The 19,638-nt window shown below is 43.2% G+C and overlaps 1 protein-coding gene and 1 long non-coding RNA gene across 2 annotated transcripts in view; one reads left to right on the top strand and one right to left on the bottom strand.

Moving 5' to 3' along the window:
* The first annotated feature begins 103 nt into the window (after positions 1 to 103).
* Positions 104 to 19,262, top strand: LOC123022213. The gene is made up of 3 exons (XR_006414496.1): positions 104 to 197; positions 2,288 to 2,439; positions 18,928 to 19,262. It is a non-coding gene; the product is annotated as an uncharacterized LOC123022213 (long non-coding RNA).
* Positions 9,784 to 19,638, bottom strand: part of LOC123022208 (gamma-aminobutyric acid receptor subunit rho-1) — a 32,675-nt gene continuing 22,820 nt past the window's right edge. Inside the window, exons 4-10 of the mRNA XM_044427771.1 lie at positions 19,415 to 19,482; positions 18,119 to 18,342; positions 16,454 to 16,536; positions 14,915 to 15,055; positions 14,101 to 14,253; positions 12,185 to 12,381; positions 9,784 to 10,553 (exon numbers count right to left, since the gene is read on the bottom strand). Of these exons, the coding sequence (XP_044283706.1) occupies positions 10,263 to 10,553; positions 12,185 to 12,381; positions 14,101 to 14,253; positions 14,915 to 15,055; positions 16,454 to 16,536; positions 18,119 to 18,342; positions 19,415 to 19,482 (1,157 nt within the window). The 3' untranslated portion in view covers positions 9,784 to 10,262. The remainder of the gene's footprint in view (positions 10,554 to 12,184; positions 12,382 to 14,100; positions 14,254 to 14,914; positions 15,056 to 16,453; positions 16,537 to 18,118; positions 18,343 to 19,414; positions 19,483 to 19,638) is intronic.

Below are 19,638 nucleotides of genomic sequence, written 5' to 3'. Positions count from 1 at the left end.
AAAAAAAAAAAAAAAAAAAAAAACCTTTCAGAGATCAAATTTAAAAAAGTTTTGGCAGGATACCACTTTAATTCCCCTCTTTTCCAGCAGGATTCTTACAATTTCTTGGGGGTGATCTGAAGTTCCTAGGGTCCCTTCAGTTCTCCAAGTTGCTAGCGCCTGGAGGCGCGGAAAAACCGAAGACAAAGCCCGATGGGGTACGTACGCGCATTGACACATGCCAAACAAAGCCCTGCCTCCTGTCACCAGCAACCCGACCCCGTATTTGAGGTTGCCGCCATGCTCAGATGGGGCAGGCAACAACGCCCAGCTTTCCTGACCGTTGGCCATATCAATTAGGGCTGATGTCAGCTGAACCTTGCTTTGCAGCCCTTTCCCTCTCACGCACACCCCTTCGAGGCTTAAGGGAGGCTTCAGCGCAATGCACGATGGCGCGGGTCTTTGGCGCAAGCTTGCACGGCATGCGAGGTGAAATGAACGGGGCGGCCCCGAGAACTACATTTCCCACGATCCCCTTCCAAGACCACCTAGCGGAGGGCACAGACTAACCCGCCGCAGCAGAGCCACGCGCGTCGCTTCAAGATGCGCCGCGCCGCTTATGGTTGGCGAGGGGCGCCAAGCCCGCCCCAGCTCCGCCCCAAGCTGTTTCCGAGGCGAGGATACGAGTCGACGGCAGGGGGTGGCGAGTCGCAGCGGCGAGGAGCGGCGTGCATCGAGGCGTCGTCGGAGCGCCTGGGCGAGCTGAGCCGGCCCTAGCAGGCCACGAGGAGTGGCATGTCCTGCTCACGCCGCCATGACGCGCTTTCCGCCGGCTGCCCCTCGCCGACCCTCGAGCTCTTCTGGTCGGAGGGTTCCCCGTCGGGGCTGGCCAGATGCGACTACGACTACCTGCCCGGCATCGCCACGCCTATGGCATCGCTGAGGTGGGCGCCGGGTCCAGGTCTGAATCCGGACTGAAATGGGTGGAGATAAGAACACCTGCAGTTGCCCAGAGAAGGATTATTAGTGACTGGGCGGTAGTTGGCATAATCCTAGACCCAGGGAAGAATTTTCACGAGTTGATACATTTCCTTCCATTGTGCAAAGAGCCATTCGCCACACCCTGGATCCATTCAGCCCACCGTTCTTGGCGATTTCGAATAAGCCAAGATGGGTAAGAGTCACGAGAGCAGGTTGTAAGGAAATAACTACACGTCATACTACCCTGAAAAAGTGTGCATCGGACAGCTAACCAGATGCTGTACTCCAAGCATCAGTCACGTTGGCGTGAAGCTCAGCAATTTTATCTTTGAAGTGTCTCGCAGAATTATGCTGTGGAAGATACGTTAAACTGTAAACTGCCTGGAAAAGATCTGTAACTTGAGGGTGCAAAGGGAGGCAACGAAGCATACTGCCGTTGCTGCCCTCACAACCACTAGGTAGACTCACGCACAGGAAACTATCCCTTTTTCCATTCATCAGACCTGCTTTGCATTTCTTGGATTTTGGAAACTGGCCTGAATTTCACGTGCAATCATATCAATACTAGGTACTGTGTTGTTGTTATTGCTATGTGGCACATGGGTGATGGGGACTATTAACAAGATGGTGACATTGCCTGCCTTCCCTCCCATCCAGAACTACCAAAACAGATATTACTTTGTAAGTATGGCTAGCAGCCTTGCCTCTCTTACATTTATCCTAGAGTAGGTATAGGGCCCTGGCTTCTCTGTTCCTACTCTAAGAGTTACTTGGCAGGGGCCTGTCAGTCTAAGGATCCGACCTTTAAAGTAATGTTTGCTTTGGTCTTAAGCTGCACAGTCAACCTGATGACTTTAAAAGCAGATCTGTACGGGGGTGGGGGGAGTGTTTAAAAATGGTGAAAGCAGGGGTGATTGAAGGAACAGGGCTGGGGGCTTGGTGCTCAGCTTTCAGTTCCCCATGGGTGCCTGTTCACCAAGTTTATTCTCACTTTAATGGATCTTCCAGTCAGCTACCTTAGGAGAGAGTGGAAGCTTGTTAAATTGCATTGTTATACATATGCTTGAGGCCAACCCTTGCTTAAAGACATGGAGCTTTAGACCATCTTGTGTCCCTTGGCTTTCAATGAGTTGTTGATTGAGGTAAGAGCTGAGCTGATACACAGTTTGTATTTTTGGCTTTGGCCTTGTACCAGATCTTGAGAAGTGGAACTGTGGATGCCGAAAAAAATAGGCATATGGATTTCATGAACTGTGTGCAGCTTAATCACTGAGGTTCTACACATGATTTAAAATTAGAACTTCAGAATCACCTTTCTTTCTCTTAGATCGGTGTTCCAAGAATACCAGCAGAAGAAATGGAGCAGGCAAAGCAGTGCTGATTAAAATGGTCACTTTTGATGACCTGTATGTTGCTTTTATGACTTCCCCATTTCATGAAAGCCAGTCTTGACAGCTTGCTTGCTCTGGCAGTTCGATGGTAAGAAAGCTCTTTTGTGTTTTGTTTGTGTTGTTTTGGCTCTTTTGGATGAAAGTATTTATTTATTTATTTTAAAATATGCTGGTGCTGCCCTTCATCAAAACTGATTCCATGGTGTTTTACAGTATTAAAATAAAAACATGCCTAAGACCACAAATAAGAAATGAGGCCAGTGGGAAAGAGTGCAGTCAAAGACTTACATGTATCAAAATACTTTAAGAGCTTGAATGAATAAAAAGGTTTTTGTGTGATGCCTTTAAAAAAAGCATTGGTTCTTTGCATCATGATCGTGCTAAGTTTATTGTAGCATTTATAATATGATCTCTCTCTGATCTTCATGGGTAACTTATACTAAGGGTAATTTAGCAGACTGAGCCGTGGGTGTGTAGAAAGAGACACTGAGAAAGAAAAATATGTATCCCCCTAGGATATCCAGGCATATGCTAAAATTATTTTTAAGACAGCTGAAGGATTTGGATTGCATTGTTTGCTTGTTCTTTTATTGATTGATTGATTTCTATCTTGCTCCCCTAGCCAAAATGACTCTCAGGGCAGGTTAGACTGTAAGCTTAATTGCCTCTTGCTAGCAGTAGATTTATGAGAGACTACCTTGTCTAGGAGGTGAAGGCAGCCTTTCCTTCACCAAGGTGAAGTGCATGATTCCAGGACCTCCAGCTGATGATCCTTGCTGTACATGCTACTTGTGAAATTAGTGGGCAGCATAGTTCAGCCATGGCGTGTGCCAGGTGCAGTTTGCATAACCACTTGAATGAGCACAGCTTGTCACTTGTCTGAACCTGGGCAGCATGGTTTGTTAAAGATCAAAACAACCCTCAAGTAACCCAGCAACAGCACATTGGTTTCTGAAGGATATTTAACCCTCCAGCAAGTCATGCCAGTTGGGTTCAGGCAACCTGACAAGCCATGCCTGGGCGTGTGATTTTGCAAATCATGTAGGCACGAGGCATGGCTTGAGCAAAGCACCGAGGCTTGTTTCAGCTGAGATGATTATGCTGAAGTGGGTCACAAAATCTTTTGCTCACAAAGTGGAGAGAGTGAGGGGGTGGACTCAAACTCTAAGGGAAAATGTGTTACAGTCTGTTTTCATAAAAATTCACTGCATTAGATGCTGCTGTTCTTGCATAGCACAGTCAGTTTTAAGACAGTAAATAATATAAACTGACTTTTGATCAGTCAGAACCTCAGAACATGGTTGTATGTATGCTTACTCAGAAGTCCCATTGAATTGGGCATAGGGTGACAGACACACAAACAAGTGTGCCTAGGAGTACATACAGCCTTAATCAAATTTATTTATGTATTTGAAACTTTGATATGCCGTCCCTTATGCATGGCATCTCAGGGCAGCATACAATCAGTTAATTGGTTATATGGGAGTTCTGAAAAAGGTCAGCAATTCAATTATCCAGGAAATTCATGACACACGATTCCAGAATTGTCCATATGCTTGGCAGTGTAATACCCTTTATATTGAAAGTAACAACTAAATTCTGGCATTAATTCTATAATCAACTTGGAATGGAAAAATACTAATCATTAGCTATCAATGGCATAACTGAAGTGATCTACTGATGTGTAACTTTGTCATAAAAATAAATGGCTCTTATCATCCAGGCATAATAAATTGGGCTGGAGAAAAGACAAATATTATACCTGCTTACAGAGAGCTGGATGTTTCTCCCTGTACCCTTTATGAAAGGAACTTGTCCATTCTAATAAAGCTTGAAAACTGCTTCAGGACTGCAACTCTGATCACAGGAAACAAAGGAAGGGGCTTTAGTCACCAGAATATTTCATTATGATTTAAGCCCCCATATAGTGCTTTTAGGGTTAGGGTTATGACTGAATTTAAGATAGGAAGTAAACTAAGAGGGGGACTTTCTTGAGGCTGCAGCAGATGTGAACATTCAGCAAATGTTGTCATTGGAGGAATATTTTTCCACCTACAAAAACATAAAAGGGTATCAGTGTTGTACTATTACATTTCAGCCAAAATAATCCCAATAATCATCAAATGATATGTCTGCAGGCATGATCAGGTACTTTTGTGAGATCAAATGGTAGAAAGTCGACTGTATTGGTCAAATACAGCTTTCCTAGCTTTTTTGGCCAGGAAATGCTTTAACGGATTATTCTATGTGTGGTAATAACTTTATATGGTGTAACTATTTATAAAATACTTATTTGACTCACTGAAACATTCTTGGAGGTGATAGAACTAATTGCTTTATTTGATAAAATTTCTCTATGGTTTTGAGAAATCCAAGGTTTTCTTAAAGATCTAGATCATGGATGAGAAACCTCTGGCTTCCATAGGTCCTGCCTCTTCCCCTCCAACCCTGTGCAGGAAATGCCTGCTTTTGCCTCTAACAGCAGTGAAGAGCTGGGATTTCCCTGCTGAGCACTGCAGAAAAACACCCTTCTTCAGCACAGTGCAGGGAAATGCTAATCAGAGATAAGAAAGGCCTTGAAAGCATTTAAATTTTAAATACCTTTAAAAAGCAAGTATTTAAGCCAACTCTGCAAGGAGCTGCAGTGCATATGCCCAAAAATGTCTTGTGTAGTTAACTGATAATACAAGATTTCCAACTGATTACTGATTTTGTGTGAGAAATATTGCTCTCATTTTTGAAATAAAGCAAATAAACATTTCACACAACATTTCTATATTGCTTAAGATTATAAAATGTGTTTGTGCACTTTGAGTTTGAATTAATCAGAAAGATGTAATACATCATTTGAAATTAGTTGTCCTCTGCTCTTTTTAAAATGGTTCCAGGAATTCATTCTTTATATATGCTCTGAATTCAAATGCTCTGAATCATACTGAGGAATTCTCTCAAGCAGCAGGTGATTAACTATTTCTGATGTACCATATGCTTGCTTCTCCAAAAATTAGTGCACTCAAAGCCATTAAACTACAGATTTCTATATGGTATATATTTTGGTAGTTACATTGATCTGAATGTTGGTATAACTTCAGGATCAGAAGTAGCATAACAGTATGTCTTTTATGCAGCTAAAGCATTGGCAATGACCACACTCAATGTTATCTTTAGCCCAGACGTGTTGGAAGTAGTCCAAGAAGATTTTCGACAAGGCAAACTAGAAGAGCAGAAACACTGAAATGTGAAAGCTTTGACCTTGGAGCAGTGAAAGAAGTATGTTCTTCTCTGGCTTTCTCTCTCCAGCCAGGGCTTTGTGAACTCCATGCCAGAATAAATGCAAATGTCTGGTTTTTTTATGCTAAACTCAGAACGCGTTCACCCTGCAAAATACCAGTTTTGATAGCACTCACATCTTTTGCAGTGTAATATCCTCAGTAGCTACAAATTCTGGAAGTCAGAAGGTTTGTACATAGTCTTACACTACTGGTCTCTATGAGTAAATGCAGCATTACACAAAGTTCTCTCTACCAGTTTCTTTGCAATACTTTCCACTTTTCATTTTAGTTGAAGTGTGTCAATGAATTTTGAAGGCACTGGAAGCTGTGTACCAGGAGGTGACTAGATCTAGGAAAATACTTAGTTGCCTTCTAGCTGAATTGCCTTACATGTACTATAAGCCGCCAAGGAAGACCTTGGCAGTTATAGGCGGCCTATAAGTACATGTATAAATAATTAAATATAATACAGAAAGTGTTATGTTTTGTTAAGTTTTAGCAACACAATGAGCCTAGACCAGGGGTGTCCAAACTTTTTGCAAGGAGGGCCAGATTTGGTGAGGTGAAAATGTGTGGGGGCCGACCATTCAGCCTGACATTCTTTGAACCATTAACATTAAATGCAAATGAACTATTTTATGAATGACTAAATAAATAACTGCACTAATGTGAAGGGTGATACTGAGATCTCGACTGCATTATATAGGCCAGGTCTGGCTCAAAAACAGTGGTTTTGATGCGCAAGATGTCACACAGGTGAAAGTCACTTAGTCTTGTCCTCACGCGGTTCTTGTTAATGTTCATAACCGAGGATGTCTTCTCGCACAAGTATGTCGAACCAAACAAGCTCAGCATTTTCTTAGCAAATGTTCGAATCTCTTGGAACCTGTCTTTATCCAGCTGGCGGTAAAAGTTGACAAGAGGGAGCTGTTGGTGCCGACTGCGACACTCGGCGTCACACTGCAGCTCAATGAGCTCCAGCTGCAGGTGGTCTGGAGCGTCATCAGGATCCACAGAGAAAGGAGATGAAAAAAGCGTGATCTCCTTTTCAATAGCTGCAAAATCCCGAAAGCGCCTTTGAAACTCCTCAGCCAGAGATGAGATGTCTGCTTCATACCTCCTTATTTACGCACTCATTGTTCTGTGGAAAACTGGTCATTATTTCCTGCAGCAATGGGAAATGTGTGGTATTGGGCTGCGTTTGTGACAGGTGCCTTTGGAAAAGTAGCAGCTTGGTCCCAAAGGCTTTGATATGTGAATACAGTTGGCTTACCACTGCATTTTGCCCCGAAGGCTCGTGTTCAGCAGGTTCAGATGTCGTGTTATATAAACTAAAAATCCAAAATCAGCCAGCCAAACAGGATCAGATAGCTCTGGCATCGGTTGTCCCTTTTTTGCCAAGAATTGTCTGATTTCCTCCCTAAGAGAGTAGAAGCGCAGCTGTGCAGACCCACAACTGAGCCATTTTACCTCCTTGTGATACACAACATCTCTGTATTCAGCCCAGATGTTGAGTAGAAACTGTTGAAACTGGCGGTGGCACAGGGCTTTGGAGCAAATATAATTAATAGCCTTCATCACCGGTTTCATAACATGATCATATTTCAGATGTTTGGCACAGATAACTTGTTGGTGAATAATACAGTGGAGTTTTATAGCTTTGCCTCCTTCGCTGATTTTGTTAAAGACTAAGGTTGATAATCCACTTCGCTCGCCAGCCATGGCAGGTGCGCCATCCGTAATAATCCCAGTGACTTTATTCCACAGTAGTTTCATGTCATCTATGGCGGAACAAACAGAAACAAATCTGTTCCTCTTGTTTGGTCCTTAAGGCTCTGGAGGTCAAGTAGCTCTTCACTCACATTCATGTCATTGTCCACTCCTCTCAAAAAAAATCAATAACTGAGCGGTGTCAGATGCATCCGTGCTTTCGTCGCAGGCTAACAAAAAAAGTCATATTCCACTCCTTTTACCTCTAACTGTCTCTTAATATCAGATGAAACGTCTTCAATTCTCCATACCACAGTGTTACGAGCCAGGCAAACATTGGCAAACTCTTGCTTCTTCTCAGAACAAATTTTCTCCACCATTTTCATCACGCAGTCTTTAATAAATTCACCCTCAGTAAAAGGTTTGCAGGGCTTGGCAATCAGCGTTGCCACCTCGTAGCTCGCCTTTGTGGCATTTTCATTTGACTCACGGGCTCTTGTGAAAAAGCGCTGCTGTGCCGTTAAAGCAGCTTCCAGTTCCTTCAATTTTTCACCACGTTCGTTCCCAGTTAGCTTGTTGTAGCTAGCATGTTTCGTCTGGTAGTGCCTCTTGATACTGAATTCCTTGAAAACAGCCACAGTCTCTTGGCAAATTAGGCAGACACAGTTGTTTCGTATTTCAGTGAAAAAATACTCCAATTTCCACTTGTCCTGGAAGCGGCGGCCCTCGCTGTCAACTTTCCTTTTTTTAGTTAAAGTCGCCATTTTAGAAATGGGCACACAAGCCTTGTGTCACAAGGGTCACATGGCGAGAGTGCTGACTCAGGTCTACTGCCATCTTCTGGTGAAATATAACCACCAGCCTTGAAGGAGCAGGGGACAGCTGCGGGAACCGCTGTGCGGTGAAGGGAAAAACGCAGGCCGGCGGGGATGAGTGACAGGCTGAGCTGGCGAGGAGAAGAAGCTGCGGGCCGCTCAGAATTTGAAAACGGGCCGCAATTGGCCCCCGGGCCGGACTTTGGACATGCCTGGCCTAGACCAATCGTAGTATTCTACCTGCAAAAATTGTTTGCAAGCTTCCTGTCCCAACGTTTTGACATACAGCATTTAAGCCCAAATACTCCCTCCCGAGCAGCTGGTAACACTCTGGCAGGACATTGAATACCTGGAAGTCACCAAGATCAGAAGCTCCCTTCTAAACCACCTGAGGTTATAGTTCAGATTCCCAGTGCTCCTACCTCTGAGCTGAGAATTGGAGCTCTGACCCTTCTGCTAGGCAGCCTGCACCACAAATACTGCGCTGGGTGCTTGCCAAGCACAGGAATTTGATCTCAGAAGGGGAAAGAGGGTGTTCTGGTGAGCAGGAAGGTCAGGAGACTGGAGAGGCCATACTGAAGTTTCTCTAGCCTCCCTTTTGACTCTTATGAAATGCCCCAGCCAGAGGGGAAAATGTCTGATGAACTATGCAGGGCAAGGGGGTGGCAACTGACTCTGCTGTTCTTGCCACTCTGCATGGGATGACCAGTGGCCTCTGAGCTTGGGCGTTTGCAGGAGTGCATCTTTAGAATCTTAACAGCCTATTTGTTTGTAAAGCATAAGTGTGTGCCAACAGTATAACAGTAGGCATTTATTTGGCAACTTAAGATCTTGAAGGGCAAAACACTTCATTTTTGCTCTCACTTCATTTTTTTGCACTTGCATAGAAGAGTACTGAGATAAACCCCAATCTTGCTCCTTTACATAAAACATGTAAAACTATTTTCTTTCTGTGATTTATACTTTAGGGGACTGGATCCCGTTTCTCTGCCTGTTCTACCAGAAGAAAGGAGCAGGGAGGAGATATTTGTCAATCCTACCGTCTCACTGCTTCCCTTGGTGCCATTTCCATTGTTCTGATGGATTCCCCAACCCTCTGCAGGATTTGAGAGGAACAGAGGACTGCCCAAATAGCAGGAAATCAAAGCTCACTGCCACTCCCCTTCTGCCAGAGAGATTCCTCTGCTGCATCAGAAGCCTTCTGCAGATAGATGGCAAATTTTGGATCCTAGTAAAGTATCTTACTTCAAACATTTCTGGACTAAAATCTGACAGTGTATATTTAAACTGGAAGAATTTCTAAGTCTTGCCAGTAGAATGGCCTTACATAAGTACAGCACTGAATCTTTGAAACAGTTTATGAACTCCATAGCATTCCATGTTCAGTGAGAAGAGTTTGCTTTAAGACTGTGTATATTATAATTCAGGGATGGGGACCCTCAGGCATGCAGACCCAATCTAGAGCCCCCCAAAAGACCACATCCCTCCCACCCCAATTATTTTGTTTTCCCTGCTTTTGTGATTGTATGTAACCAGGCCAAAAAAAAGCAAAAAGACATTTACGCACCTGTTTGAGTCTTGATAAAAGTTGTTTACAGTATTTAGATTTCCAGTCTCACCTATTTACACAAATACTAAAAATGTATAATATTGTATATATTTACAAATGGAAACAAAGTATTAATACAGCCCATTTCTCTAATTAGAATATAGATGCCAAAACTAGCAATTTAAAAATGTAAAACTCAGAGTCTTCTTACTTTCAGAGCCATATGACTGTATTGTTCTGCCTTTAGTAGAGTTTATCTTCCTTTTAAAATAAACAGTCTTGAAACAATATCCTTTATCTTGTGCAGACGTCTCTTTCCTCTGCTCTCTCCCATGATGATTATTTTGGATCCTGATAAAATTACTATTCCAGTCACATCTTCCATCTAAGTCCCAATTAAAATGAATGGGAAAGTGCCTTTTGTGGATTTCATATGTAACATTAATGATGGCCCAAACCAAGGACATTGGAACCATCTGTTTTCTCAAATTGGCTTTATGGAAATGCATTTCATTAAACAGTTAATGCATGAACTACATAAAAACTGGCTAGATGAAAAAAAAAGCTATGAAAAAATGGACCAGTATATCAGATTAAATAAAATATATGCCCCCGGAAATATTATTCTGGAGTACTTGTCAATGGCATGGGTGTCAATCTTCATACTGCTGTATCTTTGGTTTTTCCTCCTGGTTGAATTCCTTTCCGAGCCAAGTGCCAGTTGAACCATCATTCGGTCTTGTTTATCGCCATTTTCAGACATGAACTGTCCCAGTTCATTCACCTCTCCATCGCTGTAACTGCCATCCATCTCCATCATTGGCCTTGGCTGAGGTAGTGCGCAAGTGCAGGGAAGCTGCAGAGGAGAAAGTTAGGCTAAGAACGACCTTAATTGCTGCTTGTCTAGTGCAGAAAGATTGCAAGGCTGCAAAAACTGGTGATGTGACATCTCTTGGATGTAGCAACTCCAAACCCAAACTGGAGTTAGCAGACAGGTACAGTAGTGCAGTGACAAGTATTTTTAACACTCTTGCCTGACCACAAGCCTCAGCAATTTTACTCATGGGAGTTACATTCGGATGAAAGCAATAATCCTCATACTAGACTGTGTGTCTAGAAAAACCATATTTCTGGCTTGTAATTTCCCTAAACTGCCCAGAGAGCTTTGGCTATTGACAGGTATAGAAATGAAATGACATTTAGGACCCTCTGATGTGAAGGTTGGTAGAAACTGGCCTCCCTCTCCTCTCTGTTTGTACAGAGCAGCACTGAATCCAAGTCATCTTCTGCATTTTGTCCAGCTCGCATAGTCTAGCACAAGGGATTAATTTCAAGCGAAAAAATTGCCCTCTTAGATCTTGTTGCCACACTGACTGCAGCATTGCATCAAGACAGAATTGGGAGAAGCCATCTCTCCAGGAACAGAGAACCAGTATAGGCATTTTGTACCATACTGGCTGTCTTCACCCCTCCCCTGCACCACTCAAGGGTCAGCTGCTAGACTGTAAGGACAGGTTGCAGCATGGGCTGCTCCTGCTTTGGGATTCCTGTCACTGTTCCATATCACCCTACGACAGTCAGGCGTCATTCCATGGCTGCTGAGCACATTCAGCCCACATGGGACAGTTCGTGGAGTTTCCTGCCCTTTGTTGGGAACAAGGGTTCCTACAGATTTTTGTACTTCTGCAAAGAGCAGCGACCCACAAAGCCAAATGCTGCCACCTACACCCCCTCCTGAGCATGGATGCTGCAATTTTGACTACATAAACAATGGCACTTGACCATGAACACTAGAAATAAAGAGAACGGGTCAATGTCAACAAATGGCCCACAGGTCACGGGTTGTTTTTTTGCACTCAGCACTACAAATCATCCATCTGGAAGCATCCTCACTGGGCAGATCATGAGTGATGATACAAGGCTTTCAGTCTTCCACAATACAACTTTAGATATGATTCCCCTGCAGCTTGGCACAATGTGGTCTATGCTACCACATTCTTCTGTTGCATTTGTTGATCTAGCCAGTGTAACAGTCCGAATTCAGTTTGATGGGATCTGAAGATGGGTTTTATCATCATCATAATCAACAATAGCTTTCTTCTTATTCCATTTGTATGCTGCCCAATAGCCAAAGGTTTCTGGAGAATTCACAATAATTCACAAAAATTGCAAACTACAGATACAAGATAATAAAACAGTATAATTTTTAACATAGAAAAATGCAAACATTTAAAGAGATAATAATAGTAGTCTAGGCACCTGCTGAGGACAGCTTCCCCATTATAGGCAATTAAATGTCGGGGAGTAGAGGGCAGTCTTAAACTGGTGCTGAAAGATGACAATGTGGCACCAGGCAGGCCATCATTCTACCCTACCCTATTTGCATGTTTCTTTACATTCTCAACAAGCTTAGATATCTCACAGTTAGGATATTTCTTTTGAAGCTAGATGGTCCAGTGTTGGTCCACCAAATGGGGTTAGATTTACCTTGTCTCGCAACTTCCTTTCCTTCCGCTCTTGCACGGTGGTCAGGTAGTTCACTGCTGCGTACTCTAATACCGAGAGGAAGACGAACACGAAGCTGACCCAGAGGTAGATGTCCACAGCTTTGATGTAGGAAACCCGAGGCATGGAGGCGTTGACGCCCGTGATGATGGTCGACATGGTCAGCACAGTTGTGATCCCTGAGGACACAGAATTATCCCTCGGGAGATTCTCTCTTTGGAAACACATCAGTGTCAAGGGAGTATTTTCCAGTAAGAAACTACCTTGTTAGCTTAGTCTAGGTGGGTCCCCTTCTTTGAATGATGAGCCGTCACCTTTCTGTGCTAAGCCTACGGACTGCCTGTGCAGGGGGATGCATGGATGTCTTGGAGGTGGACAATCCTGCCCTTGGGCAAAGGGCTAGACTGCGGTTGCAAGCTTAAGCGCAGCTGCCATGGAAAAAGCCTCACTGAGCACTGTGAGACCTATTTCTGAGTAAACATCCATGGGGCTGCCCCACACAGCTGTTACTTTAAGTACACTTTCTTGGAAGCAAATCTCAGTGAGCTGAGTGGGACCTAATTTGGAAGTGGCACAAATGAGATGGTGCAGCTTTGCCTTTTAATCTTAACCAAGTATAGATGAATTGCCTATTTCTGGTGCACATTGCTGTGCATTCAGTCAGGTTACATATGCCAATATTGAGGTGTGATGACGGAGTAAGAATAAAGAGTCATGAAATATGAAAAGAGTCATTAAAGTGACAATTATTTTCAAACCATATTAGTGATCAGCTGTATTATTGCCACTGAGACATTTGTCTATATCGGTTACTGCAGCTGATCAATAAATATTCATCTACATGGAATAGTATTGCACATGTAATTCAATCACAGTTTTAAATGTGTGCATGGTTATTTCAGTTTTTGAAGCTCCTGGTCTTTAGGTGCCAGATTGGAAAAATATCTCCTCACATCATTTGTATCAGCAAATAGACTCTCTTCTTAGCCAGTCTTGCTTCAATATTTGCCCCAACCTTGTGTCATCCAGTGTGGAGGGATATGAAAGACAGTCTGAGAACTGATGTGGTGGCAATAGACTGCTTGTGTGTGGATGATTCTGTGTCTCAGAACAGAGCTAACCTGTCTGTACTTTTACATTGTGCATAAATCCAGTAAGACAGCTGTCCCCAGTCTGGTGGCATTCAGAGGCATTTAGACTGCAAATCCCAGAATTCCCATCCAGTAGGGCCATTGACTGGGAATTCTGGGTGTTGCAGTCCAAATGTGTCTGGAAGGCAGAAGGTTGGGGAAGGCTGCACTAATATATTCTGACAGCTCCCAAGGACATCTATTCATTGAGTGCTGCAGAACCCAGAGAAGAATACAAACATGTGCATGTAACATTAGTAGCCATTTATGGTGGGTGTGTTGTAGCAGCCAGACACAAAGAATCATTGTTGTCGTCATCATTTATATTATTGTTCATGTTATTGGACTTATATGCCACTTTTCTGCCCACCAAGGCCTCCAAAGCATCGTATAACAAAATCTTAACATATAAATGAATGAATGAATGAATGAATAAATAAATAAATAAATAAGAGAACATGCTTTGAAAAGAGGCTAAATGCAATTTTAAAGACCAAAGACTTGGAAAACAAAAGTTTTGACCACCTGTTCAAAATGTTAAAATATCATTCATCTATTTGCGTAGCACCATCCACTTATGTGGATACTCAGAACCTTCACCTTTCACTAATCCCTACTGCCTTCTAAGAATCCAGTAAATTATCCGGGAATCAGGGAGTAGAAGCCAGTCAAAGATGTCCCAAGGACACATGCCTTTCAGACAGCCTCTTCTGGATCTATACAGCTAAACAAAGGATAGATCCAGCAGTGATGTTTAGGTTTGCTTACCTAAAGGGACTCTTGCAGGCACAGCTCGGCGGTCGATCCAAAAGGACACCCAAGACAGCATCACCATCAGAGTGGCAGGGAAATAGGTCTGGAGCAAGAAGAAGAAGATATGCCGGCGCAAAGTGAAGTTGATATAAAGACGGTTGTACCAGCCTGCCAGAGACAGAGGAGAAAGAAGTCAAGAAAAGTATCATAAAACTATTCTATTCTAAATAAATAATCCAAACAATGTAGATCATGCTAGTGAAAAGAGAGTTTTTCTTCCAAAAAATGTATAGGGGGTCTTGAGTATAGCTTCAAGTATGAAACCTAAGCTTGTTTAGGACTTTAAAAATGCACAAATATGATAACATCTAAGGATACAAAATTGTGCTCTATTTAAGATATCTTAGTTGCATTAACTACCCTGTGCTAGCCTTGGTTTACACTAGCACAACCTCATTAGCACTAATCCCTTGAGGATGCTGGATACTACCCATGAAAGTGGCAACTACATGGTTCCAAATTCTTTGAAGGTTTTACTAGCCATTACTGGAAATAAATTCCTGCATGATCGAATTATATCTTTTTGAAATGACAAGCCATCCAAATCAAAGTTGCAGCACTGAGCACAGGTGAAGACCCACAGTTAAGCCCAGTTTCAGAATTTCGGAGGCATGACCCCACTTCATCTGCTGAGTCTTTGCAAGAAGGAAAATGCCCAGGATGGTCCCATGGTGTCCTCTCTGATAAATCGAAAGCTGGTTTGTCCAAGGAAAACCAATTCCATTGGACATCAGACAAGCACTGTGCCTTGCCTTGGTTCATAACTCACCTGTACTGCTATAGAAGGCAAGTTTGGTGGTGGTGTGAAACTCTTGTATAAGGAACTGGGATAGTGATATCCTCTCGTCTGTTTTCAGAGAATCATTCCCGTTCTTCCAGTACAGCATGAGGTCATCTTCAGTATAAGCATCTGGGAAACCAGGGAGTCAGGGAGGAAGGCCAGCTTATTTATTGGAATGAAGTATGAAGACATTCTGTATACAGCTTTTGACCATTTAGACAATTGTGCTATTTTACTATCAGCCAATATATCTCATATCCCAGTAGGAGGAAAAGGCTTTGTTATTAATTATGGGAAGTGCCTATCAGTATGGCTAGTTTTTCTTATTTAAACAAATAGCTCCTGTTGACATACATAAGGGTCTCCAATAAGGACCAGTGATGGGCATGGAAGAAACTTTTTGTTGCATCTTACCAATATTCCTGATTGCAGCACATTTTTACAATGTTACTTTCAATTTTTACACAATGCTGTAAGATCATGGTAGCCACAAGGGATCAGAAATCAGGGGATGGTCTATTGGTTTCAGACTATTAGCTGCAAGTTATTCAGCATTTAAAAAACAACTCAGCCGAGATACAGATCCCAAAGGATCTCTGTAGGGAGATCGGCAGAGGAGGCCGACTATGCCAAGTGTCCTGTTGCAGTCGGGTTTGCTGAAATTAAAGACTTCCAGCTCTACCGTTAGGAAAAATTATTGTCCAGACCAACCAAAATAACACAAAAGAGAATCCACACATTTGGGTATTCTGGAGCAGTCCACCAGGTTGCGTTGTACAAAAACTAAAAAAGCGGGGGAAGGGAGGGGGCAAAAAATAAAATAAAACATAGGCCAGATGTTGTGGCCTTGATGTCTGTAGACTTCAGAACTGGTGTCAGGATGGAGATTGCAGCTTGAATGAATTAGAGTACAATTTTATGTACTGTATGTTTAGACAGAAAAATGCCCAAGAATTCTCAGCATACCTCAGCCAACAAGGACTGGATGGCTGGCTGGGGAATGTTTGGAACTGTCGGACTTTTTTGTCTTAAACATGAAATGGATTGCACCTGTAGTGCATGTTTAACACAGAAGACAGGTGATGCAGCTCTCAGATTACACCTAGGATTCACTGGGAAAAGAGGAATGAGGGACACCTCTCTCTCTCTCTCTCTCTCTCTCTCTCTCTCTCTCTCTCTCTCTCTCCCCCCCCCTACTGAAAATATAAAGACAGACTGATATGCAGATATGTCTCTTGCCTTCAATTTCAGAACCTTGCCTGAATTTAAATTTGAAATAAACTGAAATTAAAGGTGCTACAAAGAAGAGACTGGGGGCAGAGTTCTTACTGTAGCTTGGAACTTAACATTTCACTAATCGCTTTATAAGCATCCTCCGGATAGTAAGCGTCTCCTACTTACAGAATTCTCCTACCACACAGCTAAGAAAACCATGGAAGTGCCCTCCAAAAAATAGTGTGTGGCCCTATTCTGAAGCCAAATCTGAGGCATCAGTATTTGGTCTTCTGTTCATATGCTTTTACTTACAGCTTTCAATTTCCAGTGAGCATGTCTGTGTGTCAAGAGGAAAACGACTGAAATCCATGTTACACATAGCTGTAACAGTGACCCTACAGATGGAATAAGCATATTTAAATATCTTCCTCATACATAACTGGAAAGGGTTATATTAAAAAAGGAATCGTGCTAGTTTAGTTGCATGCGAAGTTTCTACATTTTATGAACCAGTTTTTCTAAAACAGGGAATATGTTCCTAGGGTGCTTTAAGATGAACAGCTACCAAACTTGTAGCTGTTTTATCCCTACCCTCTGCATTATTTGTGGAAAGAAAAAGAAGGAAGAAGTAGTGGGAAAACATAGGTGAGTTAATAAGCAGAACAAAGCACTGTCTGGGCTCTCCATATACTGCCATGAATGAAGCAAAGTGCTGGTGAAATAGAAGCTTCCAACACATGTGTCCTGATAAGAAATTCCCACTGCAGTGCATCTCTGATGAAGCCTTGTTCTGTGGCAACCTTGGCTCTGTGGGGTTCAAAGGGAAGCTTTACTTTGGGTGCCCACAGAACTGGACTGATAAGTGATTTTGATGGGTGTAAAATATCTTAACGGAGCCAGATATAAAGTTCATTCCTGGGTTATTACCCAGGTTGACACTGGTGGGTGCCTGCCGAGGGCCAGACTACAAGAGGAGGTCCACTGCTGAGCCGCAGCATTATCTGACCCTGCTCCCCCTCCTCTGTTCAGCAGTGACAGGCACAAGGTGACCAGCAGCAGTGGGGCAGATGGGGCCTAGGCCATGGGTTCTCAAACTACGGCCTGTGGGACGCATCCAGCCCGCCATGCCCATCTATCCGGCCCGCACTGCCGTTCAGAGGCGGTGGCTTGCTTGCTCGAGATGGTTTTGGACTCGCTGGGAGATCTCCGAGTGAGCGAGCCACTGCCCCGCGCAACCGATGCCACCTACCGCGCGCCCGGCAGCACCTTACTGGCCCGCGCCCCCAGGCACCCCCACCTCTCTGGCCCATGACGGTCACGGCAGCCTTTCAACTGGCCCCCTATTCAAAAAGTTTGAGGACCCCTGGCCCAGACGCTCGACTCGCATCAGCACCACGGACAGCGCATGGCAGGAAGAAGGCTGCTAGAGCCTCGTCTTCAGTGGCTGCACTCCTGCTAGACGCTGACTGCAGTTCTGAAAAGGCCAGTATTTGTTTGCCCGCTTTCATGCTCCTACACGCGGGAGAGACAAGTGTAGCTGCAAGAAAGTCTTCCTCAGAGCCGCGTTATGGAGTAGCTAAGTTTCCACTTGTATGGAGCAAGTGCCAAGTGCTCTCCTGGGCTGGGAAAACCTTTAACCTGCCTGAATCTGAGTCCTCCTTGGGGTTGTGTGACACCTCAGACAAGAGGACATGCAAGTGCCCACATTTTGCCAGAGGGTCCCAGAAAATCTGGCGTCAACATTGTCTCAGTCAACATTGTCTCAGTTTACCTGTCTGTACAGTTTAATAATATTATGTTCTGAACTTGGGCACAAAATGAATTTGATACATATTTATTTTCTAATTTGACATTCTTGCTATACTTTGTGGTATTTGTGATGCATAAATGATTACAGCAGATAGTAATGAAGTTAAAAAGTATTCAGGGTCAGCATACTAAAAGCTAAATCAAAGAACATGATGAATTCCACTTTACCTCAGGCTGTAAAGTACTTTCCCATCTGGCTGGACCCGAAGCATGACATTGTCTGTAGTAGTGTCATGAATAAAGGACCGTTTGGAATGTACAAAGAACATGTCAGGTACCCAGATCTTCTTCACTAGCCTGCCATCAAAGGTCATACTTTGGTTATTGGTACTTGGAAATGATAGTCTTTCATCTTTCCAGTAATGCCTTAGATAGAGTGTCATGGTGAAGTCCTGACATAAATCAGAAATTGGGAAAGGGAAAAAGTTGTTCACATTACTATTTTTTTTTAATCCCACATAACAAACAAAAACACAAAAACAAAGAAATAACTTCAACATTTAAAAAAAACAACACTAAGTTGTATGTTTGCCAAAATTTAAAGAAGACCAAAGGTAAATGATAATTCTGAATATGTTTGCTTAACCCTACAGCTGAAAAGAAGATGAGAATGACCAGAATTGCTAGGATACATTACATCAATTTCAATATCTATTTAAAAATTATAACTACAAACTTTAACAAATTTGCTCAAATGATTAGGCATAAAAATTGTTGATTTGGTTTAGTGCTGGGCTGCATGCAACCAAGCTTTTCATCCATATTTTGTCTCACAAATCTCTCTCCTAACAAACCAGCTTACGGCAACCTTGTTCACTCATATTCCTGGCAGGGTGGGAGACACCCTTCTGCAGCAAGATCATGGGCTATCAAGATGTGTGTAAATATCAAAGCCACATGGGGAGAGCTACTCTCCTGGCTATTTTTCATTCCATTGTCTCCTTCCTCAATCCTGAAAAAGTTTCTCTTTTGCATAGGCCTGCCCATAACACTGCTTATTCAGAAGATATATAAGAAGCTGCCTCATACCTAGTCAGATCACTGGTCCTCCTAGGGCAGGAGGGTCTACAGCAACTTTCAGTGGCTCAGCCAGGCTCCGTTCCCAGCCTACCTAAAGATGCCAGGGATTCAGCTTGGGACCTGCTACATGCAACATATGAATTCCTCCACCGAGCTCTGCACTGTCAGAAAGAAACCTGGACGTCAAAGCCCAAAGGTATCAAGTAAGATCCAGCTTTCTTGATCGGCTGCTAGGCTTGGTTCAGAAGTTATCTGTGGTATTTTTAGCAAATAGCGGAAGTTTCTTCTTCAATGGGCAGAAATACACAATGAATAAATCTCCATCCTCCTGCTCAGCAAAGCAAGATGCTTCAAAATACCGTGCAGCCCTCTCACAAAGTAATGTATTACCTCATCCCAGCATCTACACTTCCCAAAAATCTGAGTCATCGACCAGGCACTTACCATGTCGACCTCAGAAATACTATCCAAGCTTTCAACTTGTACATCTACTCCAACAGGAATCGCAGGTCCTACAGGAGCATAAGAACACAACACACAACCCGTCAGGACAGAAATGCACAAGATGAGGGTGCATGGAGGAAGAACAGTTTGTAGTGGGGCTCTTCCAGAAAAGGCAAATATGAATGGATTCTCTCTCTCTCTCTCTCTCTCTCTCTCTCTCTCTC

The sequence above is a fragment of the Varanus komodoensis genome, unplaced genomic scaffold, assembly GCF_004798865.1.
Source record: "Varanus komodoensis strain SLA01 unplaced genomic scaffold, ASM479886v1 scaffold1, whole genome shotgun sequence".
Classification (NCBI taxonomy): Eukaryota; Metazoa; Chordata; class Lepidosauria; order Squamata; family Varanidae; genus Varanus; species Varanus komodoensis.
The sequence above is the reverse complement of the archived record's forward strand: the minus strand, read 5'-3'. Positions and strand labels throughout refer to the sequence as shown.